This window comes from Bufo gargarizans, chromosome 4 (assembly GCF_014858855.1).
Source record: "Bufo gargarizans isolate SCDJY-AF-19 chromosome 4, ASM1485885v1, whole genome shotgun sequence".
Lineage (NCBI taxonomy): Eukaryota > Metazoa > Chordata > Amphibia > Anura > Bufonidae > Bufo > Bufo gargarizans.
Window position 1 is genome coordinate 416,939,458 of NC_058083.1, and position 26,572 is coordinate 416,966,029.

At 38.9% G+C, this 26,572-nt stretch overlaps 1 protein-coding gene across 6 annotated transcripts in view; it reads right to left on the reverse strand.

Annotated features, from left to right (window-relative positions):
• The window catches only part of ADGRG6 (adhesion G protein-coupled receptor G6), a 168,015-nt gene that overhangs the window by 60,381 nt on the left and 81,062 nt on the right, over positions 1–26,572 (reverse strand). For 3 of the 6 annotated variants that reach the window (XM_044288557.1, XM_044288556.1, XM_044288558.1), the window contains exons 3-8: positions 24,999–25,340; positions 21,287–21,907; positions 16,964–17,032; positions 14,836–15,018; positions 8,425–8,493; positions 5,799–5,873 (exon numbers count right to left, since the gene is read on the reverse strand). In XM_044288557.1, the coding sequence (XP_044144492.1) occupies positions 5,799–5,873; positions 8,425–8,493; positions 14,836–15,018; positions 16,964–17,032; positions 21,287–21,907; positions 24,999–25,340 (1,359 nt within the window). The remainder of the gene's footprint in view (positions 1–5,798; positions 5,874–8,424; positions 8,494–14,835; positions 15,019–16,963; positions 17,033–21,286; positions 21,908–24,998; positions 25,341–26,572) is intronic. The other 3 variants (XM_044288559.1, XM_044288560.1, XM_044288561.1) reach the window with 3 other exon arrangements.

A 26,572-nucleotide genomic window follows, 5' to 3' on the forward strand; every position in this document is an offset into this window, starting at 1 on the left:
CTTATCTATCTGTCTATCTAGCAATTTATATTTATGCTTACACGATGAGGCCTCATGCACATAACCATATTTTCGACCCACATCCAATTCATATTTTTTGTGGATTGGATATGGGCCTAATAATTTCAATGGGGATACAAAAGATGTGGACAGCACACCATGTGCTGTCCACATCAGTTTGTCCTTTCTGTCGGCCCATTCTTGTCTGTTTTGTGGACAAGGATTGGACATTTCTAGAGAAGTAAAAAATGGCAACCAGAATCCGTGTTTTGCATGTGGCCTGGACCGTTCATTATATGGTGTAATCGTACAGCACATACTATGTGCTAAAAGTCATTGGGGGTAATTCACCAAACTTTACACCTGATTTGTGGCATAAGAAAGTAACAAATTTTGACGCAAATGGTCTTTTTCATAAAACTTATAAAAAACTTTCATAAAACTTCATAAAAAGTGGCCAGAGTTTAACTGAAGGGACTGGGCCACCACAGCTGGACATATTTACAACAATTTACACCAGAAAACTGATTTAAATGATAACTAAAAAAAATACCGTACTCCTACTCCAATGCCTCTTAATAAATTGGTTGAATCTTCTTCCAGCAGAGTTTTTACTAAAACTGATGTGTGAAATGACCCCCAGTGTGTATTTCTGCACTATATAAGTTAGTGGGATGGGTCTAATTTTTGTAAGAGTTGTCTTTCCTTAACTGCCATGTATAAAATAAAAATATGTGTATAAATGGGAAGCACATTATGTAACATACGCTATAATACACAACTGAAAAAAGTTGACATGGTGTCCAGACTTTGCAATCTCCTAAGATTATAATCATGAATTATTACTTTTAGTGGGGGATTTATCACAGAGACACAACATAAATTGCTTTTACCTAACATTTATGTTTTACGTTATATTTACCGTATATAATTTCACCACTTAGATAAATTCCCCTTTAAAAACAATTAAAGTGCTTCAATTACATTCTGAATACTACAGCTTACTAATACTAAGTTTCTATAACAAGCACAATTATTACTACTGCAGATTTCATCAAGCAATCAACTACTAAGAAAATATGACTATAATTAAGGGGGTGTCTAGTCTATGAAAATATATCTACATACTGCTGTTAACCTCCTCTCCGCAGAAACAGGTATCGTCATAGAGATGATTGCAAGAACACAGCAGGAGCTGTGGAGCCAATGTAATTGCATCAAATGGTCCATTGCTAACAAGCTTTTGACCAGTGTCATTAAAGTAATCTTCTTGAAGTGTAGTCTGATGTAAAAGTCCATTTTCTGGAGCAAGATTCTCCTTTATAAGCTCCATTAGATTAGAGTCTGAAAATCCTAATGTGGCTGATCCAAAACTATCTATACTTGTTAACAGTGTTTGCTCATAGTTTCCCACAGTGCTGATTGACCTTCCTGGAACACCGGATAAGGTTGTAATTTTCCAATAATTCCACACAGTGTTTATTAATGAGCTTGTGGTCGGAAGAATATGGGTAACATTTACATCATTCGGGGCCTTTGTGTTTGAAGATGGTAACATGGTTTTCATAGATAGTTGGTGACCATTGTTCATGAAATGAGTTTGAGACGTAGGTGACAACTGATCATACACCAGTGGAGGTGTTGCAATATAGCTGCTGTATCCAACTTCTAATGAGTTTGCCTTACTGAGAAAATTAGTTTGCTTTAAATTATCATTGGAAGCACTATTTGCTGTCAAGATGCTTATCTCACCTGCTTGGTTTGATATATCTTTAATATGCAATGTCCCCTGAGGTTCAGTAAATTCTGGATGAACATTTTCTTGCGGCTCCTGCTGGTCGGGATTCAACAAAACCTGAATAGTGCATGGTACAACTTTGACTTTGTCAGCCTCAGCAGTAGACCTAGCAAGGGATGGTTGAAAGAAATGTCCTTTCATTGAAGTACTGATGTCAGATTCACCTACAGGTTTTCTATCACTTACGGATAGCAGAGAAGAAAGCTTAAACTGTGTTGTGTTTTCCAAACTGCTCATATCTGAGTTATTTGCAGATGTATTTCGAATAATAAAATCATTATATACTGACTGGTCAATAAACTCTGTTTGCAAATAATTTAATACAGTATTTGTTGGGGCTAGGTTAAAACTAGTGTTCATATGTAAAAGTCCTTTATTCACAGCATTAGATTCAAATATGTGACTCCTAGACACTAAATACAACTTTTCAGCTTCCAAAAAATCATCCTCCCCAGAAAACTCCACAGCATCAACTTGTTTTTCATAGTCAGTGATCTCAGCAGTTGGGCTAACTATTTTACTAGTCGAAGTATCAAATGGAAGTTCAGTGGTTGGACCATCCATGTACAATTCAAAATTGGATTTCTCATAGTTTGGTGTAAAGTACTTCCACTGAGAATCAGACACTTCATAACTTGAGGTCAATAAATTGTACTCCTCTTCCTGCTTTGAATTCAGAACACCACTGTTTTCTGCTTCAGGCAAAGTCATAGTTTGCCTATTTGAGGGTAAACCATCTATATTTAAGACTGTACTATATAATCCTTCATGATCTAATGTTCGTGTTGGTGATAACTCTTCTGTCGTACTTTGTGTTGGATATAAGATAGCTTGCATATTGGTGATACTTAGATGGTGCATATTTGCTCTGTGAGCCAGTAAACTTCCAAGAAGCAGTTTTGATTGAGTAGGTAATATATTGTACACTGTGGTACATCTGGAGACAAAATCACAAGGCACACTTAATGCAAAAAGAATGTTTTGTGTATGTACAGAATGCATTACTTGATTCTTTAATATTGGAGGTGCTAAATCATTTGACTGAGTAGTATGTGCACCATTCAGAGGTTCCGTAAACATAGTGACATTAGCCTTTGTATCTTCTGTGTTTTTCAAACCATGCATTCCATAACTAGCTTGAGAACCAACAAGCCTCTCAAGCCCTCTATTATTTTTAGCTCTTTCTAACTTCAAGTACTCTTCTGTGGGTGCCACCACAGAGGACAATATATATGAGGCATTTATTAAAAATGGCAGTTTACCTGTTGTGCTGTTATTTTCAGATGACATATCAAGAATATATTTGTCCTCAGCATTAGTATCTTTATTTCCACTTGCATAATCACTAAAGAGATACTCTGCCATTTTACTGTACTCATTGCTGTGCTTTACAATGCTTTTAGCATTCAAGGGTGGAGTAAAATTGTCAAAATTTGTCCTAATCCATTGTGACCACAATGTTTGATTCAAACTATTATTATTAATGTTGCTAATCTGTGTACTACTGAAAAACATATTATCTGGTTCCTTCACAGAAATATTTTGCCCTTCATCTTTACTTCCAGAACCTCTTGCCTCCATTTGTGAGACTTCATCTCTGCCAAACAACAGAGAAGGCCACTTGCTTGGAATATTACTAAAAAACACTTTGTTAGTAGACTCGTTGTCTTTGGTTGCTTCATCCACTGTAGTGACCATTGTTGTTATCCTATGACTTGTAGATGAAAGTGAAGGAGTTGTCCTTAACCAGAAGTTGATATGGATTTTGCTTGCTGTACTTTTTTCTGAAGATGCTGGTCTTTGCTTTACTGGCCACACAATTGGAGTAGAAATAATCCCTATACTTCTTACACCTTTTATTTTTGAGTCTTGCATTTGTAGTTGCCATCCTTCCCAAGGATGTGTAACCATGTTTCTCTTTATTCTGATGGGAAATGCAGCAGGGACTTTCAGTTCCTGCAGATCTGCATGTGTTCCATACAATAAATGGATTGAAAAAAAGTGGTTATTTGCAACAAAAGTACATTCCTGTCAGCTTGGCAAACTAAATTTTACTTGAAACATATGTGATTCTAAAGACTATATTAAGCACTCAACTTGATTGACTAAAAACCTGAACTTTGGTGCACCTAAGTCAAAGCTACCTTTATATAGTAGATACTTGTATAAGCAACAATGTCCTGACAATTGTATTGACAGAATGTCTCCTAAGGCATATATGGATAAATCATATGACCTGTGGCTTCAATTTCAGTCTATTCAAAGCTACATGGCTAATGTAAAATTATTCTTCTCTTAATAATGCATTCCTGTATTATGGTAGTGCCAGATGTGGCGGCCAGTGGGCGACTGACATATGACTGCGTCATGGCTGAAAACCACATGGCCATGCAATTAGCAATTGTTTGCTATAGATCATTAAATATTGCTTGGCAATCCTTTGCTTATTGTTAATGGTTGCAGAGTTTTGTGGGTAAACCTACTGAACGAGACAGCCATTTACAATAGACAAGTCACTGACAATCAATTTTTAATTATCCATAGAAAACAGCTGATACTTGCATGGTCATGTGGGTTTCGACTATGTCGCAGGCACAGCTCAACAGCCCACCAGTGGCCATGTCCGGTCCTATCCTTACAGTAGGATTGTTGACCAAAAAAGAAAGTGATTCTACTAACAAGTATTGCTATAAATGCATATTCTGAACAGAGTGGAGGTTTGCTTTCGATCACCAAAAGTGAACCTCACCTTTCTGCTTTATCCAAACATATAAACAACTTTATTAAATTGAACTATTCATTGGTTAATGCTATGTCGGCTATTTTAATGGTTTTTCAATGTTTTTGCAAAACTATACCTGAACTGCAAATGCTTAAAAGGTGTATGAGTCACATTCGGGACCCTCCTCTATTAGTCACAGTGGAGAATGGCTTCAAAGAGCACTCCTCATGCATAGCCCATGGATTTCAATATAAACTGTGAAAGGCTTCATTTCCTTAGATTACCCTACAGCTTATAACTGATCTCTGGGATTTCCAGCAGTAGGACACCCTGTGACAAATTTATTTTCAGGGGGGGCCTCTTCTGACAACTATATTAAATATAAATGTGCTTTAGTAAGTTTATTTGGTCTGTAAAATACTTGTATTGTAATTTATTACCATATCAATTTCTTTAGAAATTCATATTAGATTTGCATTTGACACAAAGGTCTAGTTGATGAAAACAAACACAGTATCTACAGTACATGACACTTTCGAAAGAAAAAGCTAACAATGTCTACATTATATAGTGATAGGGGTACATTTACTATTACTTAATAAAGGCCAATAGCTGGTGGTTGATCCGCTGAAGTTATGAAGAGCCACCGATCTCTTCTTCGGCGCATCAAGTGCCAGTTCTAAATCTAGAACAGCTTCCGAGCTGTCTTACATTAAGACCTTTTTCTACACCTGAAACAGGCATAGAAAATGGTAAAGTGCCCCGTTCTCTTCTCCGCCCACGTCCACAGTTTTAGACCTAGCGTGAGTGGGGCGAAGTTGCAGATAGCATGCAACTAACTGTGGTGCCACCATCTTCACCTGAAATACGCCTCATTTAGGCGTATTTCAGATTAGTAAATGACCCCCATAATCCTTAAATGTTCAATATACAAAGAATATTATTCTGTCAAGACAAACATATACTGTAATTCGGTAACACTAAATACAAAAGCAAATCCAACAAGAATAAGATGACTTTGTCAACATAATTTGCATCCAAATGCATATGCAGTGTGTAAAAAGTTATATACAATGCTTATGGGTAAAAGTCCAGTCTCTCTGCAAAGATAAGTTTGACACTTAAGTTTCTTAGAATTTAGTTCTATAGCATCAGCTCTGTCCCAATATGAAATGTATAGTACAAATGTATACTCTAAATCAAAATAATGTACTAGATTATAAAGACAATTATGCTGGTAAATATAATGGTATATATATTATAATTTGGGTCTCTTACCAGACTCTGGGTTATCTGTGCTGTTAGTAGTCATGTTAGTAGTTATCATAGTGGATGGTGAAGCTGTTACCGTAGCTGGGAAAAACACAATAAAATGTGAGCTTGAGTGGTGACTATATGGATCTACTAATTAAGTAAAGCATTACATGTGACAATATAAAACAGCAATCTAGGCAGGTAAGTTACTGTGTAATAAAGCATTAGGTGCAATTCAATAATCTGCATATTATGCATAATTGTATGCACAAGGATGTGTAAACCATTGTGGGGAGCAAAGGAACTATATTTAGCGTATGTTCCCACATGCCAAATTTGTTGCAGAAATGTTTGCCACTGTTCCATACATCTGAATGAGGCTTGTATTCAGATGTACAGTATGGAAAGGATTTTGTAAATTCTGACATATGTGAACATACCTTACTTAACCTGTGGGCAAACTGTATACAATATATAAATTGTAAGAAGGTATGTGTCACCAAGGTTCCTCGGCGAAGTAAGAGCCGGTATTTTATGTGTCAGCAGCAGCTATTGCTAATTGACACCTTGAGATTTATCATGGCTGTCATAGCTGATCCGGGACGGCTCTTACTGGGAGTAGTCAAAGTTCTGGGTGGTGACTACTCCCCATGTTCCAGGCTGGGTTTTGCCAGGCATAAAAACCATCCAGCACTGCCAGGTGTGTGGATTTACCTCCCTCTGACAGTGGAGCTCAGGAGTCTGTGTGTTGTGAACTGAGGGCTGTGCTGAGATTTGAGGTTTAAGCTGGGCTGGAGGACTTGGCTATGTTAAAGGCAAACAGGCCGCCTATGGACTTGATGAGACTAAACTGCTAACAGGGTGTGACTTAACACCCAGGAGAAAAGGTGACTTTTATTGTTTATGGACTTGTGTGTGAACAAACACCAAGCCACCTGCATTTTGTGATAGACCTTATCTGCATTTTGTTATACACCAATGTGTGAATAAACACTGCTGTTTGATTCAAGAACAGTGTACTTTGCCTCTATACTGCATCCGCTAGTCCTAACTACCAGAGCAAACTGTATATATATATATATATATATATAAAACAGATCTTTCCATTGAGGTGGGGGCCGAAGCCAAAGGCCAAGGCAACCTTATTAAAGAGAGTTGAATAAAGTAGGAGTGAGCATGCAGCATGATAATTATTTATCAGTGTTATTGAACATGCATTCTTTTTCCTAAAGAATAAATAGCAGAATAAGTAGCAGAGAAATAAATGTACATGTTAAAATAATAGAGACACTACAGGTGTCAGATCATAACTTCTTTCTTTGTTACTACTTACATCTCCTAATAATACTTCAAAAACAAACTGTTCTCAAAGATCTACTTTTAATTGAAGCAGCATGTTACTGTTAGTAAAGATAAAATCTATAAGGTTACTTTCACACTTGCGTTAATACTTTAAGGTATTGAGATCCATCATAGGTTCGGTCTCCATACCAGAAAAAAACGCTTTTGTTTTGTCCCCATTCATTGTCAATAGGGACAAAACGTAACTGAACAGAACGGGATGCTTCAAAATGCATTCCATTCCGTTCTCATACCGGAGAGCAAACCGCAGCATGCTGCGGTTTTCTTTCAGTCCTGAGATGCGGACCAAGACGAATCTGTCATGACCCAAAATGTAAGTCAATTGGGCCGGATCTGACACAATAGAAAACGGATTCGTCCCCCATTGACTTTCAATGGAGTTTATGACGGATCCGTCTTGGCTATGTTAAAGATAATACAACCGGATCCGTTCATAACGGATGCAGACGGTTGTATCAGTAACGGAAGTGCTTTTGCTGAACCCTGCCGGATCCAGCTAGTGTGAAAGTAGCCTGATATCTGTAATATATTTTCATCAACGCTTTGTTGTTTTCAATTTTCAGATAAAAAGACTACGGTACAGAAAAAAAATCTTTTTTTACTACCTGAAGCAGAACAAATAGGTTAATTTCTGTTACTGAATATTACGTTTGTTAAATATAAGTACACATGGATGAACTGGTCTGTGGATGTGACTGAATGAATTCAAGGGCACCTCTGTTTATTAGGTCATTAACATTTAATTATGTACTCAAAATATATAAATATAGACATAACTACTATAAAACTGAAAACAATCATTTTCAATACAAAATGTTAACAAATGTATTTTAAAAAATATTCAACATTTTATGGAATTTCCCAAAACAAAAAAAAAAAATTAAAAAGCTGTTAGTGTCTCATTCAGGTACTTTTAGGCAAATATGAATTAGAGTATACAATTATATAAAGATGGCAGTATATAGTAGTCCCTGCATGCCTTAAAGGGAACCTCTCTCATATTGAGCATAGTACAGGCAGCATGTTATACAATAGAAGGGCTGAGCCGATTGATGTTCAGTTTTGTGGGCAAAGATTCAGTGTAAGTTTTATTCAATTCATTGAGATCTCTGCTCTTTCCCCACAAAACTACATAACCCGCACCAGTCTGTTCAGCTCTTCCTGATCTACTCTGATAGGACTACAAGTTCAGTGTGATAGGTTCCCTGCAATTGAAAAGGTAAATGCCCAGGTTAATCTTCTCCAATTTCTATACAAATACTTGACAAACCATGACATAAATTCTTACCAGGTAGTGGGTTATATGTGGTTATATTAGTAGTGATCAAAGCGGGTGGCAAAGAGGGAGTTACAGTAGCTGGCAAAAATACAAACAAAACAGATGAAAGCATAGATGGCAAGACATAACTATAGTTTGATAGGATAATCAAACTGTAAATAAAATAATCATACTATACTACAGTATATCAACTATTGTAGCAATTGTTGACAGTACTTAAACTATGCAGATACATAGTTGCTAAGTTCTTTTTAAACTGGAATGAAACCCAAAAAACATATATTCAATTGCTGAAGGTTTTAGTGTATATAATAAATCAAGGGGTCATAATCTTGGTAAGGCAGAGAGCGACTATAATAACAAAAAATGGTAGCTAAAGGGTTATTTTGATAAGAGACACACACATATCCATGGTCCAAGTAGAGTTCCACTGCTGAGACATGCATGAACGCTTGGCCATTTGGTTTTAGATGACAGTGGGGGCCAAATATGAATGGACTTTACTAGTATATTGTTAATTGTCTATAGGTCTACATACCAACTGATATTTTTTACTTAAGTTTAAAACATGTTGGATTTATGAGGACTTAGAGGTCTGTAGTGAATGACCTACCTCGTCTTCCTGACTTCCTAAAGAGGTTGCCCGGGCTTTAAATATTGATGATCTATCCTCAAGATAAGTAATCAATATCAGATCAGCGGGGGTATGACACCCAACACCCCCGCTGATCAGCTGTACCACAGCATGCAGGAAGAGAGAAGGGAAATGGCACGTCAGCACTGTGCGCGCTGTTTCCTCAAACAGACCCCCGCCGATCTGTTATTGGTGACCTATCCTTAGGATAGGTCATCAATAGAAAAAGTCTGGACAACCCATTTAAATCTATTCAGTATATTCATCAATTTTTATGTCAAAAATAATAAGTGAAAATATCTTATAGGTCAGTGGCCTAACCATAATCTCAAATCAAAGGGCTCCATACATTGCTTTCAACTCTTCTGGACTATTCAGGTATATTAAAGTTATTAAATGTCTGACAAAACAATCCAAGCACTCGGCCACTGGCTTGAATGGTCCTTTGCTCAGATTTCCATTTAGATAAATGAAATGGTTTTCCCAAGATTTCAAATTATCCTCTATGCACAGGAGAGGGGATGTGTCTGATTGGTAGGAGTCAGACCACCGGGAATCCTTCTTTTCTACCTCCAAAGGTTCCATAGAAATGACTGAAGCAGCAGTGTGCAGCAAATGGTCTCCCACCAATCAGACAGCTTGCCAGCAAGGGGCAAATCCTGGTGCACGGGCAACGTACAAACTTGGGTGAGCCACAGCATATTGACTGCATTAATGCTTATGTGATGATCTCAGTCATGCTTTATAATGTAGAAGATGGTGAGTGCGATTCAAATGCATAACCATTAGGGGAGTCTTGACACTCTGGCTCTTTCTAATATAACCAAAGTAAAGTCTTGGAAGTTTTACTCATTGCAAGTTTTCTATGTGGAATGATCCCTTATCCTGCGGATAGGGGAAATATTTAAACCTTGGGAGAACTCCTTTAAGTGTTTTGCAGAGAATTTATATTCTGGAAATAAACTGTGGTCCAAAAAATCTTACAGATCCTGTGCAGTACAAAAAGAAACATATACATAGCTGTACATTCTGAATCTTTAACATTTCCCTATGTAAGAAACAGAATTTGTGTATTTTTAATGTACCCTTTAAAAAGCCATTGAAATTTTAACTAACCTGACCAGCTTTAAGTAGTAAAACATATTCTTTGGTAAATACAACTTGATATCACTTGAAACTTACAGCATACCAAATTTTTAAACAGTGAACAAAGCAAATAAGGAAAATGGATGCATTCCTCATGCATAACAACGAAAAGTTGAAAGAGATACAAAATATACAGATGGCTATTTCTACATGTAAGTTATTTATATAGTTATCTATAAAAAGCGCTGTAAAGATGCTTAAAGGCTATGTACACCTTTGGAGGTAATTCTTTTTTTATAATTGCATGTTACTCATTTTTGGCTAAAAATTCATTTTTTCAATTGGTCTTTATTAAAAATATTGAGCTGTTCTGTCACAAACAGTTAACTGTTTTACTAGCTGGGTGACTGGTACTTTGTGCCAGTCATTTAAAAACCTTATCTTTAAACTACTAAGAGATCAAAAACACTTATTTAAGCCATATTATTATCAGTAACATAAGAACTGAGCTATAATAAGTGTTTATAAAGTCATAGAGCAGAGATAAGGAGCTTGTCACTAGAGATGCCCTTGCGGTTCGCCTTGCGGTCGTTTCGCTGCAAACTTTGCTCATTCGCAATTCACTGAACATGCGCCATATTCTTTTGCATTGCACCAAACTTTGACCCATGACACATCCATCAGGTGGGACAGGACTGCCAATTGAGACGTTTCAGAACATGGAACCACCACCACCCTATAACAGAACCCAATCTGGCAGCCATTTTACATTCTGTGTTTTGCCAGTGTAGGGAGAGGCTGCTTTGTGGAGCAGGGACAGACTGTTAGGGACACCTAGTGCTAGCTAATAGAGCCACAAAAGTCCTTTTAAGGACTGGTATAGGTGTGCTATCGATGAGTGTGATATACTAAGGGGTGTGATATGCCTATGATATACTTTCTAACATAGAAAGTAAATTATAGTGCATTTGAATTCTGCAGCAGTTGTTTGCGGTTCTGCTGCGACACCGCAGGTATATAGAGGGACAAGCATTATTGGAACAACTATTTGCAACGGGTTTGATATACATGTTGCCCCAAAAAAAAACAATTGAGGGGGGCGATATACCTGCTACCACCAAATATTGATTCAGGGGTTCTATATACCTGTTTCTACAAAAAAACGGTTAAGGGGCTCTATGTACCTGCTTTCACAAAATACTGATTGAGGGGTGTGATGGGTGTGATATACCTGCTTCCACCAAATATTGATTCAGGTGTTCTTTTTACCTATTTCCACAAAATACTGATTGAGGGGTGGGATATACCTGCTTCTACAAAATACTGATTTAGGGATGCGATATACCTGCTGCCACAAAAATACTGATTAAGGGGTTATATATACCTACTTTCACAAAATACTGATTGAGGGGTGCGATATACTGTACCTGTTTCCACAAAATACTGATTAAGGGTGTGACGAGACCAATCTCACCACATTGCATTGGAGAAGCCTGGTTGCCCGCCTGCTTCCTTTAGACTATGGCCCCATGTTGAAATGCGTGATTTTCCCCTGCAAAGACTATGTGAAAGAATTTGGCTCCATGGCAATTGAACTGTATTTGTGTAGTCTGAGTGCCATTCACCAAATAATTGAATGCACTCAGACTCTATGTTTTATGCAATAGCTGCACAGTTAAATATTCTTATGTCTTTTATTGTCTTTTGTTACCATGTGGCTAATGAAGTTTTGCCTCTGCCCTTGGAGATAAATTGGATTACTTCCCAATTGTCTCCAGGACAGAAGACATTGTGCAAAACTGTGTATTCTCCTGCCTGTGATAATTACATTAACCCAATGTGTAAGGTAATTGTATCACAGGCAGAGGGGAGGATTTTGTGTGGGAGTGTCTAAGTGTATTGTACGGGGTTACTGGTTGTTTTACAAAACGCTGTGGGTGGTACTAATGTGTAAGAATGTGTATATAAGAAAAATAAACACACAGCTCTGGCTGTCCACTGCTTTACCCTCAACACAGAGCTTGGTCTCGTTCTTGGGGGAATTGTATGCTGTTCCAGTTCGACTGCTAGGAGTGTAAACCTTTCCTATGGTTTTTTCCTATTCGGCTGTATGCAGCATTCACATGGTTTCCAGTTTGGGAGATTGGCGTCTTTAGTAGCTGCCTGCGCATCTGGAAAGGGAATATCTCTTAAACGGCTTTTACCCCCTTTTATGTCCGGGGTGCCGTTACAAAGGGGTTTGATATACCTGCTTCCACAAAATACAGATTGAGGGGTGCGATATACCCGCTTCTACAAAATACCGATTAAGGGGTTTGATATACCTGCTTCCACAAAATACAGATTGAGGGGTGCGATTTACCTGCTTCCACAAATTACTGATTAAGGGGTTTGATATACCTGCTTCCACAAAATACCTTAGGTGAATGCCTAATGTTTGGGGCCTGTACTTCACTGGCCTGCAGTAAAATTGTTATCCACTGACCGTCTAATATAACTCCAGCCACGTAACCACTTGTTCTTTTCTCTCCAGTGAATGCCTAATGTTTTGGGGCATGTACTCCACTGGCCTGCAGTAAAATTGTTATCCAATGACAACCTAATATACCTCCAGCCACATAATCTCTTGTTCTCTTCTGTCAGGTGAATGCATAATTTTTGGGGCCTGTACTCCACTGGCCTACAGTAAAATTGTTATGCAATGACCGTCTAATATACCTCCAGCCACATAATCACTTGTTCTTTTCTGTCCAGTGAATGCCTAATTTTTGGGGCCAGTACTCCAGTGGCCTAAAATAAAAATTTTCTAGGCTCCAGCAGGGCAAATTTTTGAGAGTTTCCCTTTAAGACGCATAAAAATACCCCTGATTAAAATACATATTTTTTGTGGGAATTTTTGCCATTGTCATTCCCCTCTTGTACGTCACTGTCCATGTTGTGGGACTATTTGTGCACTTCTGGTAAGTATTTGGAGGCTGCAAATATGACCTGAAGGTTTTTCAGGCTCGCCTGCCATTAAAGTGAATGGGGCCCACCGCGAACGCGCGGTTTGTGATCATTTGATCGCAAACGCGCGTTCGTGAAATGTCCCGGCCGATGTTTGTCCATCACTACCCGTCACCTCCTGGTCTGACAGAAAATACAAAGGGTGCTACTAAAGTATCTCAGCTATGTACATAATTAAGAACTCCATATTTTTAATAAAGACCAATTAAAAAATATATTTTTATCTCAAAATGAGTACAATGCGATAATAACAAAAAATAACCCCCAAAAGTGTATACAGCCTATAAACGATGGTTTCATAGCTAAATGTTCACACATGGACCCTTATGCAGAACTGTAATTTTACTATTGATATTCCTTACTATGTAGTAGAGATAAGTGAATTGATTCATTAGGATAAAAATTTGACCGATTTAGTAGATTTGTTTGGGTAAAACTATGAAAGAGAAAGAGAGAGTCTCCCCTTTAAGACCAATGCATTCGGTCATATAACAGTTAATGCAAGCACCGTTTAGACACTGCAAGTTGCACAGTGTCTAAAAATGGCACCTGTAGTATTCTTAAGGACCAGAAAGTACCTCTACATAGCTCTGATTTTATACATAGACATGCAGAGGATTTATCTACCAGATTCCACATGAACCACGTTTGATCAGATATGGTATTACAGACAAATTCTCTTCTTGAAGCACCACAAGGCACTGCCATAAAGAGGCACCTTGATGTCGTGGATGTTCTCATTTTCTTAAAATTATGCCAATAATTACAGTACTAGCAATTAATTTTTTAGTTTTTTGTTTCTTTTTACAAATCTATATGTTTTGAGGCATGCATTTAGGATGTATACAACCGGGGGAATTTATCATGCCCTGCACTCCAGAGTTTCAAAAAGGTTGCAATTTTTTGTGACTTTTTGGGGTAAGTTACACAAAAACTTTTGCAACGTTTTGCATTTTTCCACCACTCACTCCAGTTTTGAAAAGTAGGAAAGTAGTGTAGTCAACTATGGCAATAAGTTTCACCTTAGATTTATCACTACCCCTTTTTGAAAAGTCACAAAATAAAGTGACAAACTCCAGTAGGACTGCAGTGTAGAAAAACTGGAGTAGCATATCTGGACAAAAGTGTTTAAAGATGCACTAAATGTATCAAATATGTGACATTCGATAAATTTTATGCAAAGTACTCCAATGCAAAATCAAGCAAAACTGGTTTCAAATATTCCCCTCATAATAAATTCCCCTGAATGTTTTTATTCACACTGGCGTGTGCGGCCCGTTGCCGTATTGCGGACCGCATTTGCGAATCCGCAATACACGGGTGGCGTTCCGTGGGCATTCCGCATCACGGATGCGGACCCATTCACCTGAATGGGTCCGCAAATCCAGAGATGCGGAATGGTGCGGAACGGAAGCACGGAACGGAACCCTACAGAAGCACTACGGAGTGCTTCCGTGGTTTTTCGTCCCGTACTTCCGTTCCACAAAAAGATAGAACATTACCTATCTTTTTGCAGAACAGCCGGATCGTGGACCCATTCAAGCGATCCGCTGCGACTGCCCCATGGACTGTGCTCTTGTATTGCGGCCCGCATTTTGTGGGCCGCAATACGGCAACGGCCCACACACGCCAGTGTGAAAGAGACCTTATAGGGAAAAAAAACCTCACATAATATGGAAGATGTGAAGTCTTACCATATATGGTACTGTAAGCATGAAAATCAGGTGAGTTAGCGATAGCAGTGGTTGATGAGATGGTAGATTTATCAGGTGAGGTAGCTACAGTAGATGGTGAGGTTACAGCAGGAGATGGAGATGAGGAGATTAATACAGTGGACGTCTGAGTTGATGATGTTATAGTGGATGCTACTGTGGATGCTAGTCAATATAAGAAAAAGTAAACTAGGATAAATGCATTAGACGTGCCCATATCTAGATAAGGAATGTATCTGCTTACTAAATTCCTACAACTCTAAGGCTGATACCCTATAACAAAATCAGGACTTCAGGATTATCCAAAATACTACGAAATATTAATGTTTTACAAGTAAAAATTAAACATTGTGTTACTGTAAATGGTAAAATATCCAGAAACTCCAGGAACATTTCTTATCGTAATGATATGAGGCCTTGTATTGCCTATAGTCATTACCGGTAGCTTACAAAGAAAAGGGGCAACTGGTAGCGAGTAACACCCGAATGCATGATGACATTACACACAGGGTATACTTGTAGTCTGTATAAAGGCTTTCCTCTAGGAAGAAAAGTGTGGCAGCAGCCTTAATCTTCCTTGGATTTTAAAGATGAATTCTCTGAGAAGACAGGTTGTCCACCTGCCCCACGGGTCCCGTAGCAATCACTGTGGTTGCCACTTTGGAATTTGGGTAAGATAGATGACGGAAAAGATATATTGATTGCTTGTCAATATTGGCACATAGGAAATCCTTCTACAGTTGTAACAGTTAAAGCGTTTTCGTCAGTTCATGTAAAGAAAGTTAATACAAGGCACTTACTAATGTATTGTAATTGTCCATATTGCTTCCTTGGCTGGCTGGATTCATTTTTCCATCACCTTATACACTATTCATTTCCATGGTTACTACTAGGGATGAGCGAATCAAATTCGGATGCTTAATCCGAAGTCGATTCGCATCAAACTTAATTTTAATACTGTACAGAGTGAGCGTGCCATACAGTATTAGAATATATTGGCTCCAATGAGCCAAAGTTATTACTTTACAAAGTCTCGCGGGACTTTGGGTAATAACGAAATTAATTTCTACTGTAAAGAAACCTTTGTATTGAACTCGGGTTTAGTTCCAAGTGGTACTATATAGTATTAAAACAAAGTTTTATGCGAATCGACTTCGGATGAAGCATTCGAAGTCGATTCGCTCATCCCTAGTTACGACCACCCTGCAATCCAGCAGCAGTGGTCGTGCTTGCACACTATAGGAAAAATTGCCAGCCTCTCTGGTGGTTGGGACTGTGGGAGCTCACGTAGGCTGTCGATTTTTTCTACAGTGTGCAAGCACCACCACCGCTGATGGATTGCAGGGTGGTCGTAACCACGGAAACGAGTAGTGTATAATGTGAAGAAAAAATGAATCCAGCCAGCAAAGGAGGCAATATGGACAATACATTAGTAAGTGGTTTTCTGAAGTGACATAACCCCTTTAATTATGCAATTGTTAAAAAGAATATTCAACCCTTTACATAAAACATTCTCATTTGTTGATGTTTAAAACATGCATATTTGGTAAGGACACAGAGGTCTTGTGGGTAATGTGCTTCTGTAACAGTTTGGGCATCTCAAGTTACAAAGATTGAGCAGACTATTATTGTTCTTGCTAACAATGTACAGGGCTCTGTACCTCATGTACAAACATGATTTGGAGATTTTGAAAAGGGAAACATTCCACTCCAACACATATGAAGGCAGCACCAGCGGTCTATGTGCACTACCGCAGCTGTAATAATAAAACATAACCCCCGTGACACTAAATAATGGGCGAGGACAGAAAAGGTCTTTAAGCAAAGCTGCATGAAAGGTCAGAAATCCATTGTCCTACGTTGTTGCAATAGCATGGTGTATTCCTTGCAGCGATCAAAGCATTTTTTAACTTCTACTTCACTTCACCTTTGGAATTTTGTAATTGGGCAAACCAACATATTTGTTAGCCTACCGTACACTATACGCATACTATGTGTCAGTCAGTGACTATACGGAAAATGTTGTTAATAACACACACAGTCCAATATTTTATGTAACAGAAAACACTGTACAAATAGTCGACAGCTGACTATTGTGGTATATTTGTACCTTGACAGACACCTGCCAATTTTTCACACGTAGTTGGCTCTGTTGAAGGAGTTGTTGGCAAAGAAGTACCTAAAAGTCAGAAGAAAACATAAGAAATACCTTATTAGAACTGTATCTGTAGTTAATGCCCAGCATTTCATGTAGCAACTATATGATGATATTCTTGCATATGGAATTATTATATTTGTATGTCTTCTTGACAGCCTGGGGATAGTAAAGAGTCCATGAATGATTTGCAGTGCTTACCAACACAGGTCATGAGAAAAACACAACAAACATCGCCTCTGTTCATTTAAGAGATATTAGATATTGGTTTCACTGTATGGCTTTTTTTTTTCAAAAATGCTGTGTTTTGTTTTGTTTTTTTTTAGCAGCGTTTTGTGTGGCATTTTACAGTGTGTTTTTCGCAGGGAAAAATTCCATATCCAGATGTTGCATGCTGGCCAATAGTGCACTATAAAACACAAACACTGAGTTTTTGTGTGTGTGTGATATTTAATGTCTGTTTCCTGGTGTTTGTCTGTCCTTTGATGTTTATTCAAGTTGCATAATGCAACACTCCTCCACCAAAAAATGCTTGAATTTGATGGCTTAAATTGCAAGTAAAAACTCGGCAAGAAAAATATATTAGGGGACATCTATGAAATCTGGTACGTCAGATTTTTGGCGGTAAAATATTGCAAGAGCTGGCGCACAAGACTTTTTGTGCAAACATTTACAACTTTTGGCCTCCTGCCCCACCTACATCACTTTCAAAAGTGGACTGGGATTAAGACTAAGGGAGAGGGAAAGGTCCTTTGCACCATAAGCTGCGACTTCCCCCCGTGGGTGTGGAGGGGGGGGCGGCAAACCCGTCTCATTTAGCATTTTCTATGCCTGGTTTAGGAGAACAAAATAGTCTAAATGTAAGCCATTGATAATAAATAAATATATATATATATATATATATAATGTTAAATACTTTTGTGTCAAAAAAACCAAAAGCATTATAGGGGTGATACGTTAATTGGCTTACCAGAAACACTAGGGACAAACTTAGAGCAAAGGACAACTGGCTTAGATGTCCACAACAACTAGATTCCACCATTTTTCAGAGCTTCTTTGGAAAATGAAACTGTCAATCTGATTGGTTGCTATGGGTTTTCCTTTACACAAATTTTGATAAATCATTGTATTTTCATCATATACAATATCATTTCATTGTATTTGCTATTTTTTGGAGCAGAGAGGCCCCTTCCAGGCAGGTTTATCAGAATATTAAATTGAATACTAAAAAGAGGAAGGAAGGCTGAGTATGGAAACCAAAAAAGCCATTACTATATGAGAAAACATTAGCAAGTTACTTTGTCATGTAATCTAGTTAGACAATTTGGAACCAGAACAGCTTGTGGCATCATACTGGGAGCAGAAATCTGTGCTCAGCAGAAAGTGGAATCAGCACAGAATATTTTGTTCCTTTTGGGTTTTCCACTGTAAATGTGGTAATACATATCACAAGTAGTCATGGTAAAGTGGCTTTCTGGTAGTTCGATATTGATGGCCTGTCCTCAAGATAGGTCATCGATATATGATTGGTGGGGCTCCAACATCTGCCACTGGCTGTTGGAAGTTGATACTGTGCTTTTTAAAGGAAATGTGCCACCAAAATTTTCTGCCAGTTAAAACCAGATAGCAACACATATCCTTTTTTCTCATCTCTTTTTAATCATTTCCTTTTTATTTCCTGATTGCAGATCTTATTTCCTAAACATGATCGTGAGGGCAGCCATCTTGCCTGAGCTGTTCATAAAAAGCATTTAGGAAGCATTTGAAAAATTGCTTTACGGCAGCTCCATGGGCCATACACACAATGTTCTGGAGGGGACCTCATTGACTTCTATGGGAAAGTTTTATTAGGTATGCCCTGTCATCTGTGCAGAAGTCACTGTACAAGGAAATAATAGAGAAGATTTGACAATCAACTATTGTGAAGGGTGGATCCTGTCTTATCTCTCATTCTAATCCTGCCTGTAATGATATCACCTCTGTGTATAGATAAGCAGTAACTGCAGTAAAGTGATCCGTACCAACCAAGAAGAGGAGGCTATTATTAGGCTTAGTGGCCAGTGGGAGAACGGCAGGATTTTATAGTTATTGTTTAAATATAGATATGGAAAATTAAAAATAACATCACCAAATAAATCTTTAAAATATTTTAAACATAAAAATGATATTTAAGCAATAGGTCATTTTCTGATGACACATTCCCTTAAATATTGAAACTTCCTCACAGCTTGCGTTTGGTTTTGCATCCGAGGCCGATAAACCGGAATGAAACTGAGCTGAAAATAAGGTATGTGACCGATTAAAGTAACATCATTGGCATAGGAAGAGGCCGTGTTCAAACAGTTCATCAGTGGGATTGCCGGAGTTGAGCCCCTACTGATCAGACATTGATGACCCATCCTGAGGATAGGGCATCAATACTGAATTCCCTGGAAAACCCTCTCAAAAGAAGATTGTTAACCCTTTGATATTATCCATCATACATGTAGGGCAAAAGTTGGGAGTTTGAATATGGCGCTGGCTCAGAAGCTGAGCCAGCACCACACCTACAGTAGTTATACAACTGACACTGGCGGAAAGTGTCAATGATCACAGCATCTGAGTAGTTATTCAGAGGGAGAGAACCCCCTCTGACCCCCAATAATTGCCTGCTAATTGGCTGTCATGGCAGCCTAGGGCCTTGTGAAAGTTGTCAGGCCTGCCATTGTAATCTTCCTATTAAGCCCTGAATGGACCATCAATATCTGATCGGTGGGCTCTGACATTCAGCAACCTGATGATCAGCTGTTCTTCAGAAGCTGTAATAGCTCCAGTGCCAGAAGTTGGCAGTGCAACTACATAGCTGTGTCTGTTTATATAGTGGGTGGAGCTGGTTACTTCTGGGCTGCTCGCACGGAAGTAAATGAGAGCAGTGCTGCAGTAACCAGCTCCGTCCATTACAGAAATGGACAAAGCTATGTGCAGCTACTGCAGAACATCTGATCGGCAGAGGTGTGGGATCAAATATAGATGGCCTATCCTAATTATACAAGAAGATGTCACAAGCAGTGAAACGTGATAAGGGAAAAATGATCAAATGCATGTTCAAGTTCCCTAGGCCTAAAAATAAAAAAATAACAAAATCAGTTTTAAAACTTCAACTCACTCTCCGTCCCAATTTTACATATAAAAATATACAATAATAAAATAATTGGTATTGTTGCATTTGGACATTTTCCTGTAAAATACAAGCTCTTAAACTGGTTTGAGTTTTTTATTTTTGTAAGTATTTAAGTATATGAAAAACTATATAAATTTGGTATTGCTATATTCACCCTGACAGATAATTCACACTTTTCCATTGAAATTTGCCTGCAGCACTACTCTCTCCTGTCAAATGATAAGCTCCTGGCGCTTCCTGGATCATTGTGCATATGATTCTAGTCTGGTTACAACACAGAATGAGGGCCTCAATTATTACTGATGACACATTCATTGCCTGCCCCCTGCACTTCATAAACACAGTGCAATCATGAAAGTGAATCTCTTGACAGCACTGTCTGAGCATAGAATACCATTCCGCCACCTCACAAGGATGGCTGCGCCTGCACAGTGATCAAGGCTGCTTGACTGCGCAGACGCAGCCGGCCTGGTTAGGGGGGTGCATAGCGCTAGCGAGTGATCCAGGAAGTGCCAGGAGCCTAGCATTTGATGTGCTGACCCTGTGGGGTATAAATGGACACAACTACCAGATGGAAAATGGAAGTTTTTAGTAACCAAGACAAAGAGCCGGAACTTTGAGTTCTGGGTCCCAAAGCAAAGTCTCTTATGAGCTATTTTGAACATCATTATCTTCAAACATGGTACAGGAGGAGCCATTAGGCCCCTCTGTTGACAGCGCCAGCACCTATTGCCCCTGCCTGGGCCAAAAACTAGACGAAAAAAAATCTAAACTCGATAATCTATTTCTCTATTCAAACTGTAAGTTTTATGTGCCAAGCAATTTAGGAAATGCCTTTGTAAATGCTTTAAGTTGCTGCAGTACAATGACCTCAGAGCCCAAGGACCCGTATTACTGTATTGAATCACTTAATTTTAGAGCAACAGAAAAATCTATAAAAAACAAGAACAATCTTACACATTAATAGCTTCCTTTTCAATTTGCCTTGCAATTTCAACATTCCAACATATATTGTCAATTAGAAACACATGAGTTATATGTTCCTGCAAATGAACAATAGCCTAAATATTACCAGAGGGAGAAAAATGACAAAAGAACATCCGTGAAACCATACTCACCACAACTAAGTTTGCTTTCTGCCTTCCTTGCCCATGATGGGATGTTCCAAAAGTCATTTTCCCAATTTATAATATTTCCCTTGTCTTCACAGCTGAGATTTGCAACAGTACTTGAATCCATTGCAAAGTCCCAGAGACGGAAGTTGTATATATCCCCTTGGAGTGGCACAGTTCCAGTTAGGTAGGAGCCCAGTGTTAAATTCCCATTACCTGGAATGGTAAGGTCTTTTGCGTCTGGACAGGAAACAGCTTGGTAATTATTTTTTGTGCTCACAAATACTTGTTCCGAACGATTATTCCAGATAATACACAGCTGTTGAAATGATTCTGTGAAGAATTCTTTACCACCATGTGAAAGCAGTGCAGGATCAAGAATGCATGGAACACCCAAGACAGACAGCACATGTCCATGAGTATCTTTTCCAAAGCTCAGCAGGTCTCTGTTTGAGGTTTGGTAAGAGAAAGCCCTCCAGTTCTCTTCACTGCTGTTGGTTTCGGTAGCCTCAAAGCACACAGTTAATTGTGTTAGAGGAGGGACAGAAACTTTGGATGAGACTGTAACAACACCTGAACTTTGGTTCTGTGGAATAGTGACTTTTTGGTTTCTTAATGACACAGCCACTACAAAAGAAGAAAACAGAGATGAATCCCAAAACTTGTAGCATTTTAATTAACTATGTTTTTTGAAGAATAACTTAATAATAAGCAAAATAAATGGTATTTCAATTTAAATACCTATATGGAGCAGGTAATCATAATAGTTTAGGACATTAAGACAACCCTAGTTCCTTTGCTCTGTTAGTGTATCTGGACATCAGTGTGGTGGGTCCTTTCCTTCCATATGTTAACAGTAGGCAACTGCTGCAAAGAGCACTATCTTATACCACATTGCCTGCGATTGCTGCAGGAAAAATGTGAGGCTACCAGCAACTTCACTCCTATACAGTTTTTCCTTCCTTACCTTTCCTCATGTCTAAAATATCTTAGAGGTATGGATCAAAATTATCATCTTTAAAAAAACAACAACATGATTTTGAGATCTCTCCTATATACAGCAATGTATGGCTTCCTAGCAGGGGCAGATTTGTGAGGTCCCAAAAAAGTTATATCTTGAGGCACCTGTCTCACCATTAAGCTCCACCCTGGTATATACCACTAAGCTCCACACCCTTCCACCTGTAAGGCACCACTCTCAACTTATCAGTGTAGCCTGGACACTTCTGTTACTGCTCTACAGCCTGGGCCCTTGTGCTTCGGATCGCTCTGCATAGTCCATATGTCTACTTTTCCTTAGCTGTTTTTTTTTCCAGCCAGTTGCTAGTGGCCAGCTGGGGCCCTTCATCTCTGGGACCCCAAGGATTTTCTTGGTTTGTGTAGTGGTAAAGTCCAACCCTATCTCCTAGTGGCTATGTTGCAAACTGCAGCCTGTCAAGGGTTTTGCTAGCATGTTCTGATACAATACAATCCTTAACTGAATTGACACAGATTTAAATTTATGCATTGCGAATGGTGAAATCTACAATGAAAATGCACAGTATAAACTGACATGCAGAAGATTTAAAATCTATACCACAAATTAAATTCCATTGAAGATTTGTATACTGTGTGTCGGACTTGAGTCCATTGGGTCCACCAACCCTCTGGGCATACAGGACCTTAAAGGACCTGTTTTATTAGTGGACCATTATTGTCAGTGCTTGGCCCACTAGAAGATCCTCTGGTACTCTGGTGGTCCAGTCCCACCATGACTGCATGGATGATATTTTCTAAAAATAAATATCCACTTTACTTCTACTGTAGTCCCTGAAGATTTTCCACTCATAATTCCACAGCAGAAAATCCACAACATCTCTGTCGGGTGGGAACATACCCATAGGGAATGGGGCAGTCGTTGTCAGGGGCATAAATTATAGGGCCTCATTGCAAAATTCAGAATGGGATACCCAAACTGTCTGTTAATGAGGTGTCATTGGTCCTGCCATTGTTTTCTGTCACTTTTCTAAGGTTTTCTTTATGCATATTTTTGTGTGGCTTCTCTGGGTGCCACAACTAGAGCATGGTGCTTTTCTGGGGGGGGGGGGGGGGGGGGGGCTGAAAGGGCAGAAAATCAGTGACCCCAAATAAATGCATCAAAAGTCACAAAAAAACTAGTAAAACTGTTTGCATTGCATGATATATTTTTTCCTATTGACATTAAGCTAATATCTGGCCGCTAATATCTGGCCACAGCAGCTTTTTTTTGAACAAACTAAATGCTGTGGAGAAATAGTTTTTCTCCCCAAAATGTTATGTATTAAAGCACCCCTACAGTGATAGATATTGTTAACAATCTATGCGACCCAGTTGTACAAATTTTATATTGGTCAATGTAATTATGCAATACCACTGAATATTCTCCCTAATGAGCTCTATATCCCATTGTAAATCATAAAGCATCTGGCAGCCATCACTAGGGTGAACTCAGGACACATGAATTTATACAGATGCACTAGAACTCAATAGAAGCTGTATAAATACAGAACTCCCCCAGTGGCCACTTCAGTGAATTCAGCTCAGTGACTGGCCCTCTTTTACCAAGGGCCCCATAGCAGGTCTGCCTCCATGCAATGTACACCATTGGTTACCTCTCTTCCTTGACATTCTATTATGTTAAGATGCACAAAGGAGTACGTTTCAGTGCATTTTTAAGGTTTGGAATATGTTTTGTGTACATTAGAAAAATGTCCCCTTAATGGACAAGTCAAATACGTGGAAAATTAAAGCTTATTTATATAAAAGTTCTTATAGATATTCCCCAGTTTTAGCAATGAAATTACTGTAATGCAGTATTGCTATTTGTATTCTATTTTCTTTTTCACAAAAATAAAATAAAAATCCTGATCGCTCCTTCAATTGAAATTATGGAAATTGTAAAAGGAGCCTGTACTGCTGACTCTTAGCGGACATTTAAGTGACCCTACCACAGTGTCCACTAATCCAAGAAAACACAGAGACTATGGGAGTTATCCACACAAAACTGTTACAAACTGCTGTGCAGACTAATGCCTCATTCACACGTCAGTGTTCAGTCAGTGTTTTCCATCAGTGATTGTGAGCTAAGACTAGGATTGGAGCCTCCACAGACATAAGGTATAAGGGAAAGATCTGTTTAGAGCCGCACCTGGTTTTGGCTCAAAATCACCGACGGAAAACACTGACTAAGGTCTAGAAAAAATCGCGGGCCGCAATACACAGCCACAGATCCGTGTACATTTCGCATCACGGATGTGGACCCATTCACTTCAATGGTTCTGCAAATCCGGAATCGCGGAACGGCCGCACGGGATGGGACCCCTCGGAAGCACTACGGAGTGCTTCCGTGGGGTTACGTCCCGTGCCTCCGTTCCGCTAAAAGATAGAACATGTCCTATCTTTTAGCGGAACAGGCGGATCGCGGACCCATTAAAGTGAATGGGTCCGCCATCCGATGCGGCTGACCTACAGCCGTCGATCGTGCATTGCGGCCCGCTATTTGCAGGCCGCAGCACGAGCACGGGTCACACGTGTTCGTGTGAACTCGGCCTCAACACTGACGTGTGAATGTGACATTAATGGCTCATATGTGGTTTATTATTTAAGTAGATTGGTGTATAGTTATTACAATGATATTATGACAATATGTAATCATAGCTAAGGCGAAGTAAAATCACAAAATGAATCCATACACACTTACCGATATTATATGTAGCCGAGAAACCTTTCTTCTGGATGCTAAAGTCACTTCCAAAAGTAATTATCATGACATTTCCAGCTGAATTGAACGATAGACCTTTAGCAGTAATCCCACAGAATTTTGATACAGTTTCACCATTGTTGATTGAGAGTGAATCGTACATGCAGTTCTGAGCTTCTTCAATATCAAAGTCCAAAAATGTAACCTGTATTATAAATCCAACTGGTGCACGTATTGTCCATATGCAATCTTGGCTGTTGGGGTACATTTCTGGGTAGCATGGCGAGGTGAAAGCTCCAGATGGGGAAGTGAGCACTAACTTGCAATTGGCACAGCATAATACTGTTGGATAAAAAAAAAAAACACAAAACATGTTAAACACTGGTATAAAAGAAGGCATATAAATATATAAAATGGATTTGCTAGTTGTATAGAAATAAGTCTCTTTTCATACTGAGTTTCAGTTATCGTTTGCCATGCACACTGGAAAAAATCCCAGTGCATATGGCAAATAGATATATATGCCATTCTCAAGATGGAAGTCAAAAAAGTGTCCTTCTGGGCTCTGTTTGGATGGTATGTATTGGGGAGTTTTTTTTCACTGTATGAAATAGTGTACCAGACTACATTATTCTGAGAGAGGCATCCAGTAAAAAATGTATACCATGTGACATACATATTTATTTACCATAGCTAAAGGCTCATGGGCCCCGGTGTAAGAATTCAGCTTGGGCCCCCCTCAGTGCTTTGTGGCCAGGGGCAATGAAGCACATTGCCTTCATGCTGCCTGAGGAAAAAATTTAAACGTTCCCCCCTCCCCATGCCAAATTCTTTACCTAATCCTTTCCCTCCAGCCAGAGGTGTAATGTGAACATTCTGGGCCCCAGTGCAAAATCTATAACAGAGCCCTCCCAGCATGCACTTTCTATAATATCGCTGTCTTTTGATGTGGCGCAAGGGTCTTTGGGCCACCTCAGGCTCCTGCATGGAAGCTTATGGGTGATGGATGGAAAACGGTGGAATCTTTGGTCTGTCAAAATAATAGTGGCATGCAGATTCAAATATTGTATCATGAAGATATTCCCCCTTGAAGATTTGCATAGGGAACAATATGGCGGATGACAGAGGTGCCCATCATCATGATTATCAGCACTTAGTCTGCAAATATTGCTATGGGAGCACCAGTATAGCATGGAAAATTAGACATTAAAATCGAATGAAACCAACTATTTTTAGTTGAAGGGTGTCTGATCGATGGCACTGCCAATAACCAATGTTAGAATGTGACAGGTTTCATCTCCAATCCTTACAACAAGCAAGGCTACCCTCATTGAGTGGCCACTAGATTTTCTGGAGGTATGTATTGTGCTTTATGTGTCAATTGAACGCAGCCAATGTACATTCAAACTATCCTTTATTTTGCAGTTATCATAGGGTTAATTGATAGATATGACAAAATATACTGATTTTCATACTGAGGCATTAATTATACATTTGTATGCATGTATGTTTTATGCATCATCATTATGCACACTAAGAATAAAAAAAAGTTTGAGTCACTATACTGTATGGAC